General features: G+C 38.3%; 2 protein-coding genes across 2 annotated transcripts in view; both read right to left on the bottom strand.

The window, feature by feature from the left end:
• Positions 1 to 25,487, bottom strand: part of LOC101310880 — a 1,534,871-nt gene that overhangs the window by 1,476,566 nt on the left and 32,818 nt on the right. The gene's annotated exons all lie outside the window — the stretch shown is intronic.
• Positions 13,246 to 16,485, bottom strand: LOC101313582 (transcription factor bHLH144-like). Its single transcript, XM_004293556.1, has 4 exons — positions 16,349 to 16,485; positions 15,754 to 15,879; positions 15,205 to 15,381; positions 13,246 to 14,518 (listed from the first exon to the last, which is right to left on the bottom strand). Exon 4 carries the CDS (start codon positions 14,239 to 14,241, stop codon positions 13,507 to 13,509), a length of 735 nt encoding a protein of 244 aa, XP_004293604.1. The 5' UTR covers positions 14,242 to 14,518; positions 15,205 to 15,381; positions 15,754 to 15,879; positions 16,349 to 16,485; the 3' UTR covers positions 13,246 to 13,506.

Here is a 25,487-nt window from a genome sequence, read left to right as displayed (position 1 = left end):
TGAACAGATGAGTAGATAGATTGTGTGTCTGTCAATTCATTTTCTTCATCAGATATAATGTATGGAAGTTTATTTTGTAAGGTCTACATAAATATACTCTGCAAAATGATTTCCCGCTGCCCCTGATCTTTACAGTGCAAACCGTTTGAGAATATGGAAGAAGCTATATGTTTTAACTTAATTTTGTTGAAAGATCAGTCTGTACAAATACTATGAACCTACTGGAAACATTTCTAGTTCTAGGAGAAAGAACAGTTGCCACTCATTATTTATAATGAAACCAAGTCATAAAGAAAATAATAATGATTTGATTGAAAGTAATATAAGAAGAAGGTAGCAAGACAAGTACCTCTCCTCCTTTATGACGCTTGGTAGGTGAGGCATAATCTTCAGCATAACTTCCCAAATAAAAAGTTCGCCTCCTTTTGGCCCCTTGATCTCTTTCAGGCATCCTTTTACCAAACCTTCTTGTCTGTGAGACCTCATGAGAGTCATCTTTTGTCTGTGGTCCTCGTTTGTTACAATACAATTGCAATACTCTCATCTTTTTATTCTTCTTCACGTTCTGGAATTCTTCCTCTCTCTCTTGTCTGATGGCTGCTTCATATCTTTTAAGCTCTGCAAGTCCTTCTTGCTCCTTTGCCATCCTAAATTTCTCCTCAAACTGCCTCTTGGCATTTTCTTCAGTTCTTTGTGTCTCTTGCTCCTCACCCCATCTTCCATCATCTCTTGCTTTGTGTTTTTCTGCTTTGATATCAAGATACATGTTATTCTGCTTCTCATGTCTCTTCTGATGATGTCGCTCTGCAAATCTTTCTTGCTCCTTTGCCATCCTAATTTTCTCCTCAGACTGCCTCTTTGCATTCTCTTCAGTTCTTCGTTTCTCTTGCTCCTTCCCCCATCTTATATCATCTCTTGCTTTGTTTTTTGCTAATTCGGTATCAAAATACATGTTATTCTGCTTCTCATGTCTTTTCTGATGATGTTGCTCTTTATGAACTTCCAGTAATGGCAGCTTAGCAACAGAGGGCTTTTGAGATTCCACCTGATCTCTAACTGTGGTTGCTAGAGGCTGTATGACTATACTTGGCAATGGCTTTTGTGATTTAACATGACTCCTATCTATATCAGTGGGAGGCCGTATCCCTATAGGGGGTTTATGAGATTCAACTGATACCCCTCCAAGTTTGGTCATGTTAGAAATTTTTATTGTACTAACCTTAACAGTGGGATTCCCAGTTTCAAGATCCGAGGTGACTGGATTCTGAAGCTTTTCACCTACAACTTTGACTCTTAATGGTACAACCTTTGAGTTCGGACCAAGGTTCTCAACCTCAGAAGCTTCAACCAGGTCAATAACAGTCTTTGATATCAGCTTCTTTGTTGTAGTTTTCTGCTGAAGCTGACTAGATGAATCAAGAGGAATAGACTTTCCACGTACATTCTCCAGATCTGGAGTTTCAAGATGTGCTTCCAGACCTTGTCCATACTTGGGGCATTTCTTGTTTGTCCTCATATGTCCATGCTGACCACATGCTCCACAGAAAATTCTCTCTCTTGCTGGCTTCTTTCCGCTAGACATCTTGACACCATCTCCTGATGTTTTTAGTTTCTTCAGCATAGGTGCACTATCAATCTCTCTCATCCCTTTGAATTCTCCAGTCTTGCTTTTTTTAAGAGGATTTTCCAACACTTTGTTGTCTCCAATTGGATTCTCTTTAAAAGTATAGAAACCATCAGATTGTGCTGCACCAATGTTTTGCTTTACCCTATCTGCATTCTCAAAACCAAAACTTGTTTGTGAGCATGGAGGCTGCCCAGCTTCCTCCAAAACTCTTGGTTTTTTCTTTTTCTTCTTCTCAGTTTCATCACCCATAAGCAACCGGCATAACTCAGCTGCTTCAGCTGCTTCATCTTCACTTTCCTCTGCTGGATTCAAGGATAGGAGCCTTCTCATTATAAGCCCTTTAACACCATCTACTTTGTCTTGCTCAAATTCATGGTCACCTCCTAACCCGGTTTCACATTCTTCCTCCTCAAGCATATTCTCTAATCTCCCAGCAAAGGAATTCGGATCGCTACAATTTCCTTCAGAATCACTCTCATTCTTATCACTGCCTACTGCCGAAAGACTATGAACAAGGCCTTTAACACCATCTGCTTTGTCATGCTCAAATTCATGGTCACCCCCTAACCCGTTTTCACATTCATCCTCATCAAGCATATTCTCTAATCTCCCAGCAAAGGAATCCAGATCGCTAGAATTTCCTTCAGAATCACTCTCATTCTTATTACTGCCTACTGCTGAAAGACTATGGACTTGTCGTTCCCAAATTTCCTGACACCTCTCCCTGCTGAAAGAATCTGAACGTTCTCTACCAGTAGCAAAAATTTTCTTTCCCACTGCATTGGACATTGATGATTGTGGAGCAGCCCAAACATAACTAAAACCTAGGCCCCGGCCGGATGGATCACCAAGGCCAGATATTTCTAAATGGTCAAGTTTTTCTTTTCCCATCGTACAGGCTACAAAACTGCCACTCAAATTCCATGGAGTCGTCTGTAGTTCCCTTTCGATGTGAGATGTAGCAGCCAGAATCATTGCAGATGAGATGACTGGAGGATGAGTTTCCATAATTCCTAAATGTTTGAGCCGATAAAGACCAGCTTGCATGCTTTCATAGGCACACACCTCTTCTGGTTTCACCATATTTCTTAATTGATCCTCTGAGAAAATCCTGAAATTGCTATTCTTAACCCAACATTTACTTGACCCCTTTGGCAAATTCACAAGTTCCTTTACTGTGTTTTTGATAAAGGGATCAGATAGGTAAGGAAATTGTGCACGTAACTGATCCACGCAAATACTAGGAGGGAGATGGCGCTCTTCTGCAGCACGGAACTCACGGCACATGTAGACCAGGAGCCTGTTAAGCATGTAATTCTTAAGATCCCTAGTTCCAGGAGACATTACCTTCATGAGAGGTTCCTGTTGCCCTACAACATTAAGCTTGTCAATGCGTCTAATTGAAAGCTTTCCCTTTGCAGAACGAACTAACAAATAATCAGTTGATGGCACCTTATGAGAAAAAAGAGGTGCTCTATACATGTTTGTCTCAAGAGATGACTGACAGCAACCAGCTTTTGTATATCCGAGAAAAGGTGATTTATCAGCAGGGTTAAGCGCAATGACATGTCCCAAGCTGCTGTTTTCATTATGCAACAAAGATCCATTTTGATCATCTGGGGCTGATTTTTGATAATAAGTGCACAATCTTGCACCCATACCAGTGTTGCTCAGAAGTAAAGGTCTTTCCTCACAATACTCTACTAGAAAGACACGACCATCTTTCACAGAAAGGTCAGATTTCTTCTTAAATGCCCCAGGTGGACGCAAAGATTTATTTTCACCAGGAAGCTTTTCTGACCTTGGCCACAAATATATTTTTGTATGAACCAGATAAAGCAAAGAGTTCCACTGAACATTTTGAGCAGCTAGAGATTTATCATCTTCAAGTTCCCTCCCTTTATAAAACATCTTCACTGTTTCAGATGACTTAAAATCTACAAATAACAGAAATTATGTACACTTTAGAAGTATTCATTTATTGTAAACAATAATTAAGGTTAAATGGGATAAATACATCAAAGAAGAGGTGACAACCTAGCTTTTTTGAAGATTTTGCTTTGACAGAAAAGACAGTTTCCTCATGATCAACATAAAGCTTACTGCCTTTGCCACCCAAGCTCTTTATAATAATTTTCATTGGTCCTTGAGTAGGCAGCTTCCCTAGTGATTTTACAGCTTTTTCATTGTCGCATGGATACCACAGAGCCTTTGGTCGATGAAAATTAGCAACCTCCTTACTGTGACAGAAAAAAGCAGCGTGTAAGGGTAAGACTTGGATGGCATGGCATGGAAGGTTACATCACAGGTAATAAAAAGTGAAATTGTCTCAATAAACCCCATTGAGTAACTATCATGTACAAGCACCAGAAAAGCTAATGCATAAAATGAAACCCAGGAGTACTTAAACTTAACTGTCATTTAAAGAACTTGTGAGCCTCGAGACAATAAATCAAGCATAAATTAAAAAAAGCATCGATCTTACTTGCTTAACTTCAGCTTCATAGTCTGTAGCAGAACCGCAGGTTGTGAGTGATAAATCTCTATGATTTGAAATGTGTGTCTTTTGGAATTCGACTTCAGCTGATGAGATGTTTTCCTGTTTGAATAGTGCTTGTCATTAGAAACATGTCGCCAACAAAACTGAGCTCCATGTCTTGGCAAAGGATCCTCATTGCTCGACTTTAAAGGGGGAGTTATAATTGTGGCCCGTGAATGAAGCTTAAGATGTTCACTGTCCTTGTTATCCGAAATCTCAAAGAGCATTTGCTCGTCTTCAAGATCAAGGATAAGCTTTGGCTTCCTAATTGGCATATTTGGGTCCCATATTATCTGGTCTAACCAAGATCCTTCCAGCATGTCTCTGATATGTGAAGTAAATTTGCTGGATTGCCTCACAGCGTCTCTCTTACAAAGATTCTGATTGACATTTTCCATTCTACCATGTGCCTGGTCATCCACTTCAAATCGAGATTCTAGCCTTAAGAGTTGGGGATGGTATCTGCTTTCCGATATAGCTCCTACTGAGTTTCTTGAGCCAAAAGGCTCCAACCGGCTACATAGCATAACATCATGCCTTTTTTCATCAGACTCTTTTTGGGACTCTAACCGAATATTTTGAGACCCCCTATCAGATTCTCTTTCAGTTTCACTATCAACCAAGGCGTCTTGAGGTCCAAAAATTTCAGGGGTCTCAACAGCATTGTCACTTATTACAGGAGACTTGTCCCAAATAATTTTATCTTCCCAGTCTTGTTGATCAAGAGGGTAGAAAGTAGGACACATGGGTGACTGCCTTTCCACAAAAAGATCCACATCGAGATCTTCTTTCATCGGTTCTGCACAAAGATATGTGCCCTTTCCTGGCCCATCCAGCAGAGCAAATGAGGCAGACTCTTTGTGAAGACGAAATTTTGCAATTGTCATATCATCATTTTTGAATCCTGAGATGTCATGTTTCACTCCATCTGCGAGTTTCAGAGCTGTAAATCCTTCACCAGTTCCTTTGAGGAATGTCTCTTCATCGTCTTCAACAAAATCCGAAACATACATGGATAAATGCCTACTTTTATGAGCAGGGTACCTACGGTTTCTTTTAACTGCTTCCTTTGCATGACTGCCAAAGATCTCTGAGAACCTTAGGATCACCTCTCCATTTTCTACGCATAGAACTGGCAGCGGTGAGGAAAGTCTAGCATCATGTTTAACCACCACCTGTTCCTCTTCCTGTTCACTTTTCTCATCATAATTTTCAACCACCTCATGTTCCACTTCTCGAAATTTGTCTACCGAAACATTAGCAGAAAGGTTTTCCTCTCTTGGCAACAGATGGTCCTCCTCAGTAGCACCTTGAATCTCCGGACCCTCATAATCCTCATCAATGTCAAAATAATCCACTACATTCTCAGCCTTCTCACCATAATCTTGCTCCACATCACCGCTTAACGCCCGTGGTAACCTGACTGACAGGTCCATATCTGCGAAAGCAGGAGCAAGCTTCTCGGAAAGCTCAGCAAAATGCTCTTTCGCATCCTCATCAAGATAATCGACATCAAGAACACCCGAGTCATCCACATTACCAAACATAAACCCAAGAAATCGACTACCCCCACCATCCTCCTCATATTCTTCATCAACATCACCCATGTTGTAACAGCTCTGCAACAACATTTCACAAAATTCAAAACCCAACTAAACAAAGCCCTCAACTTTCTTTAAAGATCACACCTTTACATCACTTGAGCATCTAAACAAGGTCATATCTACTTTAAACTCCATAAGGGTATGTGTTGATGAAGAAAAAAACAAGAGGGAATACACAAAGCAACGAACTTTATTCTGGAATAACATTGAAACCAAGCATTCTATGATTTAGGGCAATCATTACCAAATTTTGAAGATAATAGCGAATTCAGAAACAACCAACACAACTACACAAGTAAAGCATTAATGGGGAGAGCAAGAGTGAGAGGGAAAGAGGCATACCTGAAGGCTTTGAACTTTTCCCCTATACACTCTGACAAAGCTGGTCTGATACGTCTTCTTGTATTTACTATTTATAGAGGGTACGAACCAAAATGGGTATTTTTGCAAATTCTGTAGGTTTTGGGGACTTGTTGAAAATATCTCAAGTTTGGACCCTTGAAAATAATTTACAGGTTAAACTACATACTTTATTACTTTCCTCGTTTGACACATCTTTTGTCTAGTTGATATTATTAACACACCAATTTTTTTGTTATTAACACACTATCTATTTTTCTATCGACACATTTTAATTTTATTTACAAACTTGTCACTTGAATTTGTTTCATAATTGATTTTCATCATATATGTGGGGTGTGTTAAAAACAAAAAGATGTGTGTTAACATCACTCCTTTTGATTTTCATTTTGATATCAGATAAATCAGCATTTGTAACATTTGTAGATCACCATCCGTTGTTGGAGAACTTTGATGCAGGGTTGTTGGGGTGCCGGCAATCACCGCAATTCAGAGTGGTGCCAAAGAAGAGGGCTCGTCCTCGTGGTCTTTAGAACAAACTCATTGACCTTCCTTGACTCGGGTCAGCATGCAGGTTATTGTATCCCTACTGGAAATGTGATTGCTTTATCTTCCAAACCCGATTTGATCTTCGTTTTCTAAGGAAATTATCTTGATTTTTTTAAATAAAAAAATCCAAAACGTTTTGCACGAATAAGAGAAATACACAATCTTATAGAAATTGCCTTCTCAAGGGGTTTTAATTTACTTGAGTTGAGTATATATATTGGACTACAAATCTAGGTTTCTGATTAATCACTTGAAAATAATCTGATTGATCGGTCGTATCAGTGACCACTTCGACTTGGACAGGTAGATATGAGGTTCTTGTTAAATCTCTTAAACCCAGACACCCAGTAGGGATGGGGATCCAGTTACCAGATGGATAGTGGATTCCACCCATGGGCAGAGTAGGAGTACGATTTATAGGTTCTTGTTGTCCGCATCAATAGTAGTTTATTTTGTTATTAGGTTTGTTAATATGGATTCACAAACTAGCAGTAAGCCAGTGACTCCGTGGTGGATGAACACTACTTAACAGTTGAATGCCCGTGCCCTGAAAATTAATGTTAGCAGTGGCCGGCGGTCAGGTAGCTAGTTTGCAGGACGTGTGATTTCCGATGAAATGGCGACAGAGATGTAAGCGAGCATGATCGACGTGCTGTTCTTAATAAGAAAGCCAGGATTACGTGTGAAAGAAAAACTATATGACAAAACAACTGTATCAATTTTGGATTAACATAATCATGTAATGCGTGCAACCTGTGTACTTTTGGTTTCTGAGATTTGCATGGTAATGTGGGAATTACGTACTTTGCTTCACTGCGTGTTATGAGAAAAAGAAGTGTGAAACTTAATGGTTGTGTGAAAACTATCGTACTGATCTCTGCTTGTAGTACTTTAGCTAGCTAGTTTGGTCTGTGCAACAAAATCTGTTCTCTAATTAAAGTTCAATATCCTGGTTCGATCATTTGGTTTAATCTTTAAACAAAGCTTTCAAAAACTATATATAAGCGAAGATGGTCGATAGAGAAAATATATGGAGAAAAATTAAAGTTCCTATTTCGTTTATTTTGATTTTAAGTGATTTGCTGTTCTATACTCTATTTGATTAATTAGTTGATATCGATCGAGTACTTCTTAATAGAGAACTCCTGAGATCGAAGGAGGAAAGGGGCTTTTTTTCTTTTTTTCTTTTTTTTTTTTTGAGAAGAAAAAGGAGGAAAGGGTTTATGTTGATGAGGATGAGGATCCCAAACAAAGAATATGAATCTTGCTCTGGCGCGCCGGGGAGTTTCATTCCTAGCTAGATTCTATCTATGTATATCAAAAATGTTTGTAACTAAACAATATCGTACTGTACGTATATCTTATCTGCTTAATTATCTATTTTCCAAATTATCAGCATTTGATAGGATATACAACTAGATCCATCAACTGGTACGTAAAAAGAAAGAAACTTGAAGAATATAACTAAAACATAAATTCTCCAATGTGTATCTGATTATCTGAATGAGTTAGTTTGAAAGATTTTATCTGATAACTCAGCAAAACCTCATCTCACTAGACTACTATATATATACGTGTGTGTAGAGCTTGAGAGAGGATTAACGTTGTCACTTTGCTCACTTACGTCAACCATGGCTAACGTTGTCACTTTGCTCATTTGTTTTTCCATTGCCTCTTTCTTCATTTCTTCCAATGCCGGAAGAAGACTTCTCGACTCCGAAAGCGTCTCCACCAATGGAGCCAGCAACTTCACCATTGTCTGTGATCCTTCGAGGTACGCCAAACTCGGCATGAAGATGTCGGCCTTTGGCTTCTGTGACTCAAACTTGACATACGACGGAAGGGCCAAAGACTTGGTGGATAGGATGACACTGGCAGAGAAAGTGCAGCAGCTCGGAAACAAAGCACTTGGGGTGCCTCGGCTAGGTTTGCCCAAGTACGAGTGGTGGTCTGAGGCACTCCACGGTGTTTCCAACGTCGGTCCGGGAACTTACTTTGACGAGCTCATTCCCGGTGCAACAAGCTTCCCTCCTGTCATTCTCACCGCTGCGGCATTCAACGAATCCTTGTGGAAGGAGATTGGTCAGGTATACTTTTCTTTTTTGTTTCTGGTACGGTTTTTTCTTCTTTGTTTCTTTGTTTCTGGTTGGAGATGATATATATGCAGGGGCAGCAGGGCCCTATATATGCATATAAAACTTTCATGCTGATACATATAAGTTACAGTATACGAGTAGATAGAACAGAAATTTTGCAACAAAACTGTACTGCATGCGCGCTTTGCATAACAGTGAATCACAACTTCTCGATCATTTATAGGCTTTGTCTCTGTTAAATTTTCATGTAACTTAACTAGCTGAATAGTAATTTTTTATCATATTTGTAGGTTGTTTCAACAGAAGCAAGAGCTATGTACAACTTAGGAAGGGCTGGATTGACATACTGGAGTCCCAATATCAATGTAGTGAGAGATCCAAGATGGGGTAGAGCCACCGAGACGCCCGGCGAAGACCCTTATGTTGTTGGAGTTTATGCTACAAACTATGTCAGGGGCTTGCAGGATGTTGAGGGTACAGAAAATTTTGCAGACTTGAACTCTAGGCCTCTCAAGGTCTCGTCTTGTTGCAAGCACTATGCTGCCTATGATGTTGATAACTGGCTTGGTGTGGATCGTTACCATTTTGATGCCCAAGTGAGTGTATTTGAACACATGAATCACTACATTTTTGTGTTGTTTTCTATATGTTACATATTGTTCAAGTTTCTAAACTTTGTTATTGAATTTTTTGATTAAAAGGTGACGGAGCAAGATATGTCGGAGACTTTCCTTAAACCATTTGAGATGTGTGTTAAAGATGGTGATGTTAGTAGTGTTATGTGCTCTTACAACAAGATTAATGGTATACCAGCTTGTGCTGATCCAAAGCTCTTGAAAGATACCATTAGAGGAGAATGGGACCTTCATGGGTATGGTTATACCTTATTTATGATGTTGAATCCAATTCTATTTTCTCTGCAACCTATGATTTGATTGCGCATCTTAATTCTTTTATTTTTTTTGGTTGGCAGATATATCGTCTCAGATTGTGATTCTCTAGAAGTGATGGTAAATGGCCACAAATGGCTTGGTGACACTGGAGTGGAAGCTTCTGCACAAGCACTAAAAGCAGGTTAGTCTTTGGCATAACTCACTGAACCTCTTTTGGTATTGATCGACATATCCGAGTTTGATTAACCAAAATCAATGTACATTACATAGGGTTGGATTTGGATTGTGGAGTCTACTACTCTAATTTCACCGAAACTGCTGTAAAACAAGGAAAGGTAAAGATCCAAGAAATAGACAGGTCTTTGAAGCAGCTTTATGCGGTACTTATGAGGCTAGGATTCTTTGATGGAAACCCTATTTACAACTCACTTGGTAAGAAGGATGTGTGCTCCCACGAACACATTGAATTGGCAAGAGAAGCAGCCAAAGAAGGGATTGTCTTACTAAAGAATGCCAATGAAACTTTGCCTTTCAACTCTAACAAGATTAAGAAATTAGCTGTTGTTGGGCCTCATGCCAATGCTACTACTGCTATGATTGGAAACTATGCAGGTATATTGAAGATAATCATGTTTGTTAACTGTTTTACAAAATTGTTCCAACACCAAAATTGTAGTTCCATTCTAATGAACTATACTGTGTAGGTATTCCTTGCAAGTTTGTCTCACCTCTTGATGCATTTTCAAACTATGGAGAAGTGAGGTATGAAATGGGATGTGATGGTGTTAAATGTGTAAATGAGAGCTTGATATTTCCAGCCATGCAAGCTGCAAAAGAAGCAGATGTGACCATAATTTTTGCCGGACTAGACTTATCAGTTGAGGCAGAGAGCTTGGACAGGACGGATCTTCTTCTTCCAGGGTACCAAACCCAATTCATCAACCAAGTCGCTCAAGTCTCCAAAGGTCCAGCGATTCTTGTACTCATGTCTGCAGGGGGTGTTGATATTAGCTTTGCCAAGAAAAATGATAACATCAAAGCCATTTTGTGGGCGGGGTACCCTGGTGAGCAAGGTGGTCGTGCTATTGCAGATGTTGTTTTTGGAAATTACAATCCCGGTAAGTATCAGCAATGCTTAGAATTCACCTTTTGGAGGCCTTGAAATAATGTCACAAACTAATATCTTTTTTGGTTCACAATGTTGCAGGTGGAAGATTACCTCTTACATGGTACCCAGCTGATTATGTGGATATGTTACCGTTGACCTCCATGCCTTTGAGGCCAGTTGATAGCCTAGGATATCCTGGTCGTACATACAAGTTCTATAATGGCTCCACAGTGTACCCATTTGGATATGGTCTTAGCTACACTCAATTCAACTACACTATACTATCTGCGACAAGGTCTCTTGATATAAAGTTAGACAAGTCCCAACACTGCCGTGACTTGGATTACAAGGAAGGGGAATACAAGCCGCCTTGCTCTTCAGTCCTTATTGATGACTTGGATTGCCAATATGATTTTGAGTTTGAGGTTGAAGTACAAAATGTGGGCAAAAGGGATGGAAGTGAGGTCATTATGGTTTACTCAAAACCCCCAAGTGGTATTGCTTCTACACATGCCAAGCAGGTTATTGGGTTTCAGAGGGTGTTTGTGAAAGCTGGAATGACTGAGAAGGTCAAGTTTGTGTTCAATGTTTACAAGAGCTTGGGAATTGTTGATTATACTGCTTATAATCTTCTACCATCAGGCGGACACACCATTTCGCTTGGAGATGATGTGGTTACATTCCCTCTCCATGTCAATCTTCTCGGAAACTTGTAGTTTATCGGTTATGAGTTTTTTGGGTAGGATGAATTAGTTTCTAGGCCTTTAGTATTCGTTTTTCTCTTTCTTTTTCAATTGTACACAGTTTGGACCATTTGATCAATAAATTAGTGATTTTTCTTTTTGTTAACATTTTGTTAACAAATCATCCAGTAACCAGATTTCAGGTAATCCTTTTATTCTGCACAGTAGGAAAGCTACCTATATCAGATATCCTGTTGAGTTATATTTAGGTAAATCATAGAGTTATTACTGTCAGCTAAAAGGGTTTCTTTTAGATCCTTACTGATGTGATGTCATAATGCTTGTCATATTTATATCTAAAACGATGTTCTTTTGGGATTGAAGGATTCACATACATGAATCTAGTGTTTGGTACTTTTCTAATACCATGGACAATCAAATGAAAATGAATTAAACACCAGAAACACCAAAAGATCATACTGCATCTTCTTGCCCTCACTCTGCATTCTGTTGAGTCACTCCAACTGTAATGAAACATAATCAGCGTATAATACAGAGCCGGCCCTGAGGCGGTCAAGGCGGCGCCGCCGCACAGGGCTCCCGGCCGGCAAGGGGCCCATTTTTTTTTTGGCTAGTGGAAGTTTATATATATATATATAATAATAATTATCTTTGTTAACAAACTGGTGTTTAGTTGAGTTAGTTTAAGGGGTGTTTTGTTTGATGCGGCAAGCAGATCAGTAGTTCAAGCGAGGCCCCCTGCTGTTTTTTATTTTTTCCTTTTTTTTTTCCTTCTTCTATTAGGTTTAGTCGTGAAATTAAAAAAAATTCTTACCTTTTTTTTTTTCCTTCTTCTATTAGGTTTAGTCGTGAAAATTAAAAAAAAATCTATTCAATTATTGATCACCTCGGTTTGATCATTGTTCCTCCGTCTCTCTACTCTCTGGTTCCTCCTGGTACTCATACTGTATCTGTTGTTTCCTCTTTTATTAGTGGGCTATTTTTTTTACGTCGTTAATATATATAATCAGTGTTCTTTCAAGTTTTTTTTTCTTAACACAAAGGGCCCCAATTTTTTTCTCGCACCGGATCCTTCAAAACATTGGACCGGCCCTGGTATAATATTCAAGTATTCAACAACATTTCAGTAAATAATTTTCTTTTTTCTTCAAATGTCAATAGTTAACAAAGTACATAGAGGGATGGGATAAAGCAAAGAACAAAATTACCATAAAACACGAGAACTGTTGGGATGATGAGTACTAAAGAGTAAAGACATCCCCAACTTGACCAAATCGATTCAGAGTGGGGACAGAAGGAACAAACATTAGCAAGCAAGAAATGGCAGTAGTGGAAAAACTCGAAAAAAGTCTTCAATGGTGCTCCACTAACACAAACGCCGATAGTCCTCAGTGGGGTTTCAAAATACGGATGAATAGGAGAACACAAAAGCACCATACATCCATGTCCCTACAATTGCAGCACCTAAAAGATAATGTAAAGCATACCTGGATGGATCTAAAGTATAAGAAACCAAGACAGTGACAGAGATTTGAGCAAGTCATGCTCAAATAAAGCAACCAGTAACCATCCTGGTATTTGAAAAAGCAGCTTGGATGAATCTAGCACCAGATACAAATGTGATATACAGTATACTACAGTAGTGTGCCACACACATGAAGGCTTATTGGTATGCCGGTCAATACAACAATGCAGCATGCATGTATGTCCACAATGTTTATGCCTCTGGAATTCAAACAGATGAATGGGAGGTGACATTTTCTTTAAGCAACGATGTAGCATCAAATATATCAACTTATTGAAATTTGATTAACCAGTCAAGGCTGGAGAAAAGGTGCATAGTTTTACATAGCAGTCGGTAGCTGCAACATGGCATTGAAAATTAAGTGAAAACAAGCAAATGAGTAAACATATCACAAAGCAACGCAAATATCTTCAATTTCTGAACATCAACGAGGACATAAGTTTCCAGTAGAAGCTCCAGAAAGCACAGAACCCCAATATTACCACCATAGCAGGTTCCATCTTAGTTATTTAGATTCCTGACACCGAGCTTCTGCATCTCGACTTTGAGAGACTTCAAGTACTGAACAGCTCCATCTATAACAGCAACTGTGTTCATTTCATTCCCACCAGGTACAATCCCTCTCAGTGCTCTCACCATCTTCTTCATTTTCTTTCGTTTTCTTTCACTGTTGCAGCTGCTGCTGCTACCAATGCCAGAAGATTCTTCGAGTGAAAAATTCGACTCATCCTTCCTGGTTTTCAGACCATAACTGGAGCAAGAATCAGAGTATGAACTCCCATAGTTTCCATGAGTTCGTGCTGTACTGACCTCTTCCTCGTCATATTCTTCTTGCTCTTCTTCCTCTTCCAAGCTTAACAGTGCATCAATATCATCTGAATCCTCCTTCAGAGATGAAGATGTTTCTTTATTCTCATTATTTCCCTCATTGAATCCCAAATTGTCTTGCATGTAAGCTGCACAGAAGTCAAAGGCAGGACCAGAAATTTTGTGGGCAATTGCAGGATTGAACATAATCTGACTACGATGATCAGTCTGGTCGAAAATTATGAAATTCTTCGGGCAAATGTCAGAGGTTTGAAATTCAACACCATGGAAGGGTTTGTAGTGCACTGAATCCTGAGTTAAAACAGTACCAAAAGGAGATGCCACTGGCATATGCATGTAGTTATTACCCAGTTGATTTGCAAAGGGCGGTGCTGCCTTGTTTGGGTCAAATGCTTGGTCACTCTGCATCAGAAATCCTAAGTGATAAAAGCTGAAGAGGTGGAGCTTCAACTTGATTAGAAGATACTACGACTTTGACTAGATAATGATTCGTAAAGTAATACTAAGGAGTGTTTTGTAAATCAACTTATTTCCATTCTGCTACTGGAAAGCCGTCTAATTCTCAATACCACTGTCTTCTTATGTATAAATACAGCTGGAGAGCAGTCTATCTAAATCCCAGAGTCACAAGGCTCGCGACACTAGACTACGTAACAGGTTTAAGCAACTGACGAAAATATTCAGCCTGTACGAGCAAATAGAAGAACATCAACAATCAACACAATTATATATTTTCAAATGGGTACAACAGTCATGCTAAACCACATTGCCAAAAATATCACAAAAAGCAGAAATGAGAATATCCATCACATGCATATGCATTTGCAAAAGAACATGTACAAAGCAAACTGTGCCTTTAGGGAAAAAAATCAAAAGAAGCAGCAGCTTGATTTCACAGCTTTCAAAGTAGCATGTCCTACATTATAAAATGCTATATAAGAAAATGGACAATAAGAAATGTCAATATTCCCACTTTTGATAAATCATTTCGATTAAAGGCATAACATCACTTAAGTTTAGGCAAATACAACCAACAAGCTATTGAAGTTTAATTACTGAACACAGTTAAATATCCCACCCTGCATATATTCCTGATATACATAAACAGCCAAAAGCAGACCATGTAGTACGCCAATAACCTTGAGTTTTATTGGAAATAGTTGTATCTCTATCTCGTCAATCCTCTAATTCTATGCTTTGTAGTGAAGAAATGAAGTACACTTAACATGTCAGAGAATGCAATGCTAGTTAGCTTAATCTATCCTTCTTGAAGAACACATGAAATCCACTAGACATGTCAAAGAATCCAATTGGAGATCGTATAAGATTAACAACAGCATGCCACAGATGAAATTAGATATTGGTATGTACCTGGCAAACTTGCATCAGTTGATAGTAAGCAATGATCCCAACACACATCATAAATTTCCCAACGTCCTGAATAGCTCTGTATCTCCTTATGGTTATCCCAATGTACATTCTCACAACTCTAGCCACCCGTAAAAATCACCCAAAGAAAGGATTTCTTCAACAACCAAAGAGTTTCACCTGCATAAGTAAACCCTCAAAACAACATCTGTCAGTATGAAAAATGAAAGAGCAACAAGAAACAAAATAAAGTTCACAAAACACCCCATACTGTCAAACAAAGATATTTTGGGAAAAAAAACTTGACAGATTGCTTATCGAAAGAACCACTTCACATGGGAAAGTTATTCAATTTGCAATGAAACAATCTTTTCAAAAACACCGTTAAAAATATTGGTAAGCACATAGAGAGAACACAATATGCGGGAGCTAAATGGGTTGTCCAGTTTCAATTTTGAATTTTCACATCAGTTTCTACAACTTATAATCTGGATTGACGTAAGCATAACCAACACATTAAATATACTATAACACAGAGAGGGTATGGCTCACCGAGCGTATACAATTACAGAATGACACGGAAGAACACCACCAGACGAACACAGTTCCTGTTCCACGGCATCTTGATTCTACTTCTTTTATTCCAAATCAAAAGTTACTAGCCTTCAAACTCCCCACCTAACAAGGAAAAAACATTAATCAAACCTTATAACACATAACATTTTAAGTCAGCTAGCACAGTATATAACAAAAAACTCACAAATAAACACACCAGTTTGGATAATGAAACAAGTACAACAATCAATGACATTTCATCATGTGGGTCTAGCAAAGCAAAGCCCTTTACTGAAATATTAACCGAGACTAATCCAAATCCATTCATTTCTCTATGTCTATCATTAACCAAACATATCTAAATCCAGATTAACCTCACAAAAAAGAAGAAGCTAATTTCCAAAGAATCTAAGCACCAAAGTTCCAATTGAAAACCCAACTTCATGAGACCAAACCAAGCACTAAAAGTTACAAAAATCAAATAGAACCAACATGAAACAGCTCAAAGTTCAAAGCTTTAAGCCACCCAAAGACAAACCCAGCTCAAACACAGAAGCATCAAACAAAAAAGATCAAAACTTTAGATCAAAACCTATGTTATCTGAGAGGATCGGACTTGGGTTATCGGATTTTCGAGGTGAAATTCACAGAAATTGAGCAGATGAGCGAAGATCTGAAAGACAGTGAGTTTTTGCTAGTTTTGGGTGTTTTTTGGGGTAAGAATGTGGTGTTTGGTTTTGGTTATTTTTGGGTTATATTGGGGATGTGTGCAGGGATGGGACAGAGAGGAGTCAAACGCGGAGAGCGGGAGCCGTCCGATTGGGGCCTTGGAAATGCTTTCCGTCTATTGCGGCAGCAATGATGGCCGTCCGATGGAGCACGCGTGCACTTAGGGGGCACATGTGGGGCCCTTTCACGAGGTTTGACGAATGCGTAATCGTGGATATGACTCCTCTCGTGTGAAAGCCATTTATCTATTACATCCTTAATCACTTCAATTATGCTCTCTTTATGATTGTCTCTTTGTTGAGGGACTCCGATTTAGTTCACCGTAAATCGGTGATGGATAAGCGAAAATTCTTCTACCCGTCGATGGATAAGAGAAGAAACTATTTTGATCGTAAGAGAATTAGATCAATCATAACAATTGTTTCGATAAAGTTGCTTACTAATATGTAGAATTTCAGTTAATCGGTAACATGTAGAATTTCAATTAATTCGTTTCAAGCATAGAATCTCAAATTACAATTATATTACAGTGTTATTTAACATGTAGAATTTAATTGACAAAAATAATCGATTTTAAGCGATTAAAATCTTAAATTTATTAACTATTTTTAAAAACCTTTGTACTAATCATTATATCTTCTTTCTTTTTTTTTTTCCCGCACCACAACATATAGTGAATGTGACAACACAAGTTCAATTTAACAACCACATTTCTTGCCTATTCCACCCATTCCAATCGTGTCTCAATTTTGATTCACACATTTGAAAATAAAGTAGGAAGCTTTAAGCTCGTGGTTGCATCCTAGTAAATAAATAAAGTGTAGCATGTATTTCATTGAATCAGCAAACCCAGAGCACCTTAAACAGGTAGAACAGATTTATATCAGTTATATTGTCAGGGTCACTGTTCCCATTCTATCGAGGACAATGTTGTGTCTTTTTGTATGATCTAGTCATACTCGTATATAGTCTGTTTTACGCACAATATTCATGTGAAAACCCAGCACATAATGTAAATATTCAAGGAAGCCAACTCAAAATATATGAACTACTTTCTCACACAAACTAGGCTGACTCGCTCGTCCACATTCATGCTTCTTGGCAATCCACCCAAATGCTGCATTCGTTATGGTTGCATTTACAGATTCCACAGCGGAGTTGTAAAAACTAATGCGTTCGAGTGCTATAAGTGCAGAATGTACACGATAAATGATCAAATGGTATACCGTATACTTGAATCTGTAAAGTTCAATCATCATAGTATCATACATTCTGTGTTGCTTGCAAACATCTCTAATACATGCTAATGCTTCTCTTTTTTGTTTGACAAAATCTCTAAGAACCTCAAATCACTAGGATTTCAACTACACTCCCCTTGTTCTCTTTCCGTTGTGGCCAGTGGAAAATTTCATAGGAAAACTGCTTGCTCAACAGAACTCACTGGTCAGGGAAGAAACGAGAGTAAACGATGATAAACAGAACCAAAACCATCATCATGAGTTAATGACGTGCAGGGCTTCCTCAATCTTCAGAATGCGCTTCAAAGAAAGTGGATGTTGGATGACTTAGACACCGAAGTTGTTGAATAAGGCTTTCAACTACCGACTATTAGTCTTCCATACTATGTAGAACATAATACAAACACTAAACAGGAAGTGGGGGAGCTGATGGCTCTGGCCGTGAATACAATGGCTCAGGCAATGTGTGCACGGGAACTCCCACCACTGGTGAGCGGGTCTTCCGAAGCCAGAGCATAACATATACAGCCACTGCCATTAGCCCACAACCAGTGATCGACCACACCACCATAAGTCCAATTGATGTTGCAGAAAAAGCCCCACTTTCCCCCTTCTTTATTTTGATACTTGCAGGGACAGCATCCGCCACAAGGACAACCCTTTCATAAACACAAGTTCCAGAACCTATAACCAAAGTAGAGAACACTCGCATTATACATAAGATATCATTTGCATATGGAAACTCTACAATTAAATGCCAAAAAGCAAACATACTTACTTGGATCTTCAATCACAACCATGCCAGTCGACTGAAAATAACAGCTCAAATCTGTTCTACCAAAAGATTGGTAGTAGAGATTCATGGCAACAGACGTGTGTTTCATTATAGTGTCTGGTAATTGGCATTCACCACCGGGTTCAATTACACTACAGTTGACTCTACTACAAGCAAAGTCAATGTTCAATTGTAGCAAACTATCTGCGACAGTTGGCTTTGCCACACACCAGGTATTCTGCAATTATCAATAGCACAATAAGCATATTTCATACGACAAGATAGTTCATTATAAAAAGAGGCAAGTTCAGAAAATTGGACAAGACACTATGTTTGGCAAGCTAGAACTACAGACTCAAGCAGCCAGTAACAAGCAGACAAACAGAACACCGAGAGTATTCTTGCATGCCAATTCTAAATACTTACGCCAAAGGAACTATCACTCTGGATAAATACAGGCCATGTGGATGTCAAGAAATCTTAACAACTTGATCAATGATATGAACTGCACATGCTGAAAGTCTTTTAAAGTGGAGTGGACTAGAGGAGGTAGTTTAGTGTAGCGTATGGACATCCAGTGCAATAGGAAACTACACATTCTTATATTAGCTAATGATACCAATAAAACCTGGAATGTAAACACCCTTCTGCAAAGAGATAACGCAGCCAGATGGAGTATAGTAAAATCATTTGAACTTTAAATGTCTTTACCGGAGCTGCTGTAGAAGAAACCATCTCTTCTCTACCTACAAAATAGCAGTTCCCGTAGCCTGCAAAATGATAAAACCATATCCATAACCCACACAGCTTGCAACTAGTCAATCATAACATGAACTAGCTACTCTCACACATACTCGGATCAGTGATAGCTATGAGTCCAGAGCCACCAAAACAATCGTGTTGCTCTTGATAATAAGCATTCATGGCAAAGGCTGCATGACTCAAGTCATTCGAGGGATCAAAGCATGGACCCCCACTGTAAATTGCTGAGCAATCCACATAATTGCAGGCATAAGTTGTTATGTCCTGCAGCGTCTCGTAGCTCAACGATGGATTCGGGACGCACCATGTCTATAACCATACATAACACACACATTAACAAATCACTGTCTACATCTACAATTGTATATGAGTAGATCACACGATTATGATACATAAATGCACACAATGAACGGGTCTTGGGCAATTACCTTAGCAAAGTCTGCCGTAAAAGCGGCATGGCTATGTCCTGCAATTTTTTATTTTTTATTTGAAAAAAAAAAATCATATCAGTAAAGGAAACAAAAACGAAACCATTTCAGAATCAAGACCAGAACTAGAAACTCTCAGTGAGAAAAAAACATAGTACAATCAAACACAAAGTGACAAGACATTAACCAAGTACCAATGTACATAGAACAAACAAAGCATGACTAAGATTATCCATTCACCCATTGACCAAAAAGCCCACCGTTTTTGTTCTATGAGTGATTGAAGAGCTTTGATCATGAGCATAGAAGCCAGAATTGGAAACTGAACACTGTATCAAAACCCTAATTTCATGATATTGAAAAGAAAAAAAAACACAAAAATCCGACCGAACATGTAAACCTTAGAGTGATGATGAGTTGTTGTTACCTGGAGAATGAGCAATGGCGCGGAGCTCGAGGTTCGAGAGAGCGAGGAAGGCCGCGACAAGAAGAGCTGGAAGGACAGCAGCCATCGTAGGTTGGAGTTGGACGATGAAAAAAGGTGATGTCTTTGAGTGAAGGGGGAGGAGAGAGAAGAAGAGATGTATATAAGAAATCGGGACTGGGGAGAAACGGCGGAGCAGTCATTGTGACGTAAGAAAACGAGGTATTTCACGGCGTAAGTCGACGCCTGGGAAAGTTCAGGTTTGGAGAGTCTGGAGGGACGAATTGAAGCCTCGTACTCTACTGCCGGAGCTCAACATTTATTGATACCGATACGTCGGAAACATTTCCGTAAATAAACCGATACGTGGAGGCAATATTGACTTTTCATATTTAAGTTTGGTTTATTTTTTTAAACGTCTGACCGTTCAGCCCGCAGGCCCAGCCCACATAGAATCCGCCCAGGCCCACCTCTTATCCGCCTATCCCACATGATTTGTTTTTGTTATTTACAATTATGTCTGATCTGCTTGACTGACGCCTTCACAGCCTTAGCCACTGTTCTGTTGCAACCCTTAGAAATTTTTTGTCACAATTAAAATCCCACGTCAAATTTCATCCAATTTTTTTTTTGTAACTCAAAGATATTTCATTCATTAAAAGTAAAGGATATATCATGAATCGATCAACTGCCAGAGAGCAAATAAAATCAAATGATTCACGTAAGATAATACCCTCATTACACATTTCTTGCTCATTCATCTTCATATCTAATCAAATGATTCACGTATGGTAACACCCTCATTACACATTTCTTGCTCACTCATCTTCATACCTAAACTCGGAAAGACAACTTCCAACTATAGACAATTGCTCTAAGGAAAAGGGAAATAATAACAAAACCTATAACCTATTTCATCTATGAAGCAAGAGAATTTTAGCAAATAAGAAGGGGATAGGGACTGCAAGTATGGTAGGTAATCATAATTTTCTTTCTTATGTTTTCAATTTTCCGCATCTGAGGGACAATATTGAACCCAGCACATAATGTAGGAAATGAATGCACACCGGTATAATATTCTCAGACTCTAAACTTTCCAGTTTTCATGCCTGTATTTATTTTTCTGAAATAAGCTTGACAATTGATGTCCATGAAAGAAAATTAGTCATTCATCCATCCCTACACATTACTCAAAATATTGCAGCATCATTGTAAAACAAGAGCAGCAGTCACTTGATCTTGCCTCAGCTATACTTGAATTTGCAATCACCATAACCTGTACAAGCAGACACAAACAAGTCTAGATCATGATCGCACATTGTACTTAGAAAAATGATTCTCACAATGAAAATGCTTACTTGGATCGGTTCTAATAATGTTCCCACTGCCATTAAAATCACAACTCGTATCCGCTTGACCTGTTTGTTGATAGTAAAGATTCATGGCAACTGAGGCGCGGTTCTTGACAGTGTTTGGCTCGTAACAAGCACCACCAGAACTTATAATGCTACAGTCTACCTTGTCACAAGCAAAATCAATGTTAGCTTGTATCTGATCATCACTTGCTGAAGGGCTTGCTACACACCACTTTCCCTGCAACAACACCCATTAACGCAACAATGTCAGCATTTTAATCACTCGGTGTCATTGTTTCGATGACATACTTAGTGAAAGAACTTCAAATTACCGAATTTGAGTCATCCACCGCTGTCTCTCCCCCTATAAAAATTATCATTGCAAACGGATGAGAAGACAAACAAAGGGAAGCTAATATTTGGTTTCCAGTTCTCAGCTATATTTTACTTCTATTATATGATTACTTACCTTCATATGTGCAGCTACCATAACCTGAAAAGTAGGAAAAAAAAAAAAAAAAAAAAAAAAGAAATGTTCAGAATTACTATGACAACCACCTAATGAATGCTAACTGTAATTTTTTGAATTTTGAGGCACAAGATCTATAGATGGTATACATACTTGGATCTGTCAAGGAAATGAGACCAGAGTTGCTGAAGTCACAGTTCCAGTAGTGCCTCCCTTTGGCCTGGTAGTAAGCATTCATGGCAAATGAAGCGTAAAGCAAAAGATCATTAGGTTCGGAGCAGGGACCTCCTTCTTGAATTGCTGTGCAATCCATTGCATTTATGTTACTGCAGGCATATTCTAGATTATTCTGCAGTGCTTCTTTACTCGTTGAAGGCTTTGCAATGCACCATGTCTACAACAATGTACATCACAAGGGGTTAGTATCTGGAACTACAAATTGTGCATTTGTATCCTTCTGAGATCATATGCTTGGCATTACCTTCACCCACTCCACTGTGCTAGCTTCCGCTTGTCCTGCAAGATTGTTGGAATCTTGGTAAAAAAAAAAAAAGAACCAAGTAGCCGAGCCATCTGAAAATAGACTTTCTTTTTTCTCATAGAAAAATCAAATCAGCTCAATAGAATTATCTCAAGCAAAAGTTATAATCTTTTCAGATTTTGAGAGAGAAAAGAAAACCAATTCAGAGAAGGCAAAAGGAAAGGGACAATCTTTGCAGCTTAAAATTGAAGGTGTACCTGAGATGAAGAACAAAAGCAGGACAGGAAGAATAGAGCTTGATAGAGCTAACTTAGCCATTGCTGTTGTATTATCAAGTTTTCAAATTTTAAGGTGGAATGCATCTAGAGGAAGACATTGTAAATATAGCAGTATTGTGGAAAAAAATTATGTCCCGAACAATTGTAAAGGAGATTTTGCAGTAAAAGCCAGATTATGTACAAGTTGGAATAACCAAAAGCAAGGTTGTCTTCAGCAATACGTTTTTCTGACAAAGAAAAGCTCTCATTTATGAATAGAATCTGAGCATATTTAGAGTCAGTATAAACACAAGGAAAGGAATTCAAATTTTCTATTTCTTTCAGACAATTAAGGGAAATTTTAGGCTCAGAAGTAGGATGATTCTCTGTATTAATCATCTGGAAAAAATAACTAGAATCAAGAATGCAACTTAGAAAGAAAGAGAATGATACCTTTGTAGAAAAACTGAACCTGCAAAAGGAAAAGGATGAGGATAGAGAAAGAGCTTTCCGCTTTAGCCATGAACACTTCGAGATTTATATGTTTAACTGCAGTTTGAACTTTGAACAAGCTCACACACAGGTTGCTTTTAAAGGGTATGAGAATTAAAGTATAGATTCATCCTTTTGTGCGGAAAACCATTTGCTATGAATTTTTTGTAAAGTAAGGACAATTGGCAGTGTTCAGTAGTTGTTGGTTGAAACATGGACTACATGCACCAATTCAAATTAGTGCATGTATAACGGCCAGAGGAGTTCATGACTTGGAGACAAATTCTGAAATCAAAACAGCAACCAGCTCTATTAATAGTTCAATACTACTATACTAGTGTGATGTGTGGTGCTTGTCATTTAGCAGATTGTGGTTTTACAGTTACAGACTTACAGCTCATCAGAACATTGTCATGCCTAGTGTTTCTTACTGCAGCTCTTTTTGTCCACTTCCATTTCATTTCAATTGAGTTTATTCTTTTCTAAAATATGAAATTGCAAGCATTTTTTACCAGAATGGATTAGTTTTTAGGTTTTAATTCCTTTATACGGTTACTTAGTACTACTTTGAAAGCTTATGTACTTCTAATGTCTTTGATTTGCCAATATTGAATATAAGGTTTTCTGGCATTCACTATCTTATCAATTCCCTTTACTGTTTGAAAGCTTGTGTTCTGCTAATGCCTTTGGTTTTTCTAATATTGAATATAAATGCCAATATGATCATCAATCTTTCCTCATAGCACAACAGATAGTGAAGAAGATGGTACTTCAGAGTTAAAACTCAAAACTTGTAGGCAAAGTACTGGAATTTCCATTTCCATACAAGGCATTATAAGAGAGAGAACTTCAGGGCTTGCTATGGAATGACATTGTTAAAATACCAACCTCAGTACACCCAAATGAAAAGTCCACATTACTACATTAAAGACGGTAAAATTTCTAGAAAAGAACCATATAATTTCTTCTCATATTATTCTAGGTAATTAAAATTGAGACACCTATGCATACTTGCAGCTACCATAACCTGCAAGACCGAAAAGTAAATTTATCATCATAGGAGCATAATTCATGTAATGTAAATCAAATTTAAACTGAAATAGTCCATGGATTACTTGGATCAGTCTGAGTGATGAGACCAGATTCTCTGAAGTCACAATTCCAGCTGTTTTGGCCTACAGCCTTGTAGTAAAGATTCATCACCACTGAGGCATGGTTGATCAGAGAGTTGGGGTTATAGCATGAGCCTCCTTCTTGTATCACCTTGCAATCCTTCAATTGGTTGCAGGCAAACTGGATGTTTGCAGAGAGTTCTGAATCAGTTGCTGAAGGCTTGGCAACACACCAGGTCTTATTTTCATCCCCATTAACAAACTTCACAGACCCTCCTGCACAAGTTAGGGAACAAGAAGAAAACCACAGTACACAAATCTGTTTAGTAAATTATTTCACACGACAAAAGAGTTTCATCAGTAGAATGCAAAATCCAATGGACAAGTTTCTTGGTACTTATTAACGAATGTGCAACATTAAATTGCTAGAGAGAGATTGAGCCATTATACCAGGAAAGTGGATGAACAAGAGCAGAAGGAAGAGAATGGAAAGAGATGAAGCACTGCTTGATTGAGCCATGGCTTTGTTTTAGGGTTTAGGGGTCTTGAGAGATAACAAAACTGGGTTTGTGACGTTGAAAGGGAGGAAGGGGTTCAAATATATAGTCCAGGCTCATTGATAGTGATTAATTGTCAAATTAAGGGGGATTGATTGGTTGTGACTTGGATTGTGTTATGGTCATAACGTGTTAATTATGAGGAGGTGGATAGTCACATTGAACCGATTATAGTGTGGGAGTTGGATCATGCTTAACGCATAACATTGAACTTTGAATAAGAACATGAAATGAACGGTTCAATACAAAGTGTTACTTAAAACGAGTTGATTAACATCCTCACTTGCAAGTTGCTAATTATGATGATTAATATGCTATTACATTTTACCAATATCATTTAAATGACATGTTATAACCAATACGATATTTCTCTTCACAATGTTAGATGAGGTTTAAAGTTATATCATATAATGTATTTTTATTTATGTGTCACAACATAATTCACAAATGACATAATTGGGTTTTAAAAAAAACACAGTTGCTGTTTTTATGTTTTCTGTACGAGTAATTTTAAATACACACCCCTAATATCTTAATACACACCCCTTACTTAATACATTACCCATCTAGTCAATATTATACTAAATACACATCCCAAACTGCCTAAAATACCCTCGATATCTAAAAATAATAATAATTTGTATTTAATATA

This window comes from Fragaria vesca, linkage group LG3, assembly GCF_000184155.1.
Source record: "Fragaria vesca subsp. vesca linkage group LG3, FraVesHawaii_1.0, whole genome shotgun sequence".
In the NCBI taxonomy this organism is placed as follows: domain Eukaryota; kingdom Viridiplantae; phylum Streptophyta; class Magnoliopsida; order Rosales; family Rosaceae; genus Fragaria; species Fragaria vesca.
Note: the sequence above shows the minus strand (reverse complement) of the source record. Positions and strands in the feature narration are given on the sequence as shown.

What these genes read in the sequence shown, in the direction of transcription:
- LOC101313582 (XM_004293556.1), bottom strand. Translation starts at nt 14,241, where the DNA reads ATGCAGAGTGACCAAGCATTTGACCCAAACAAGGCAGCACCGCCCTTT.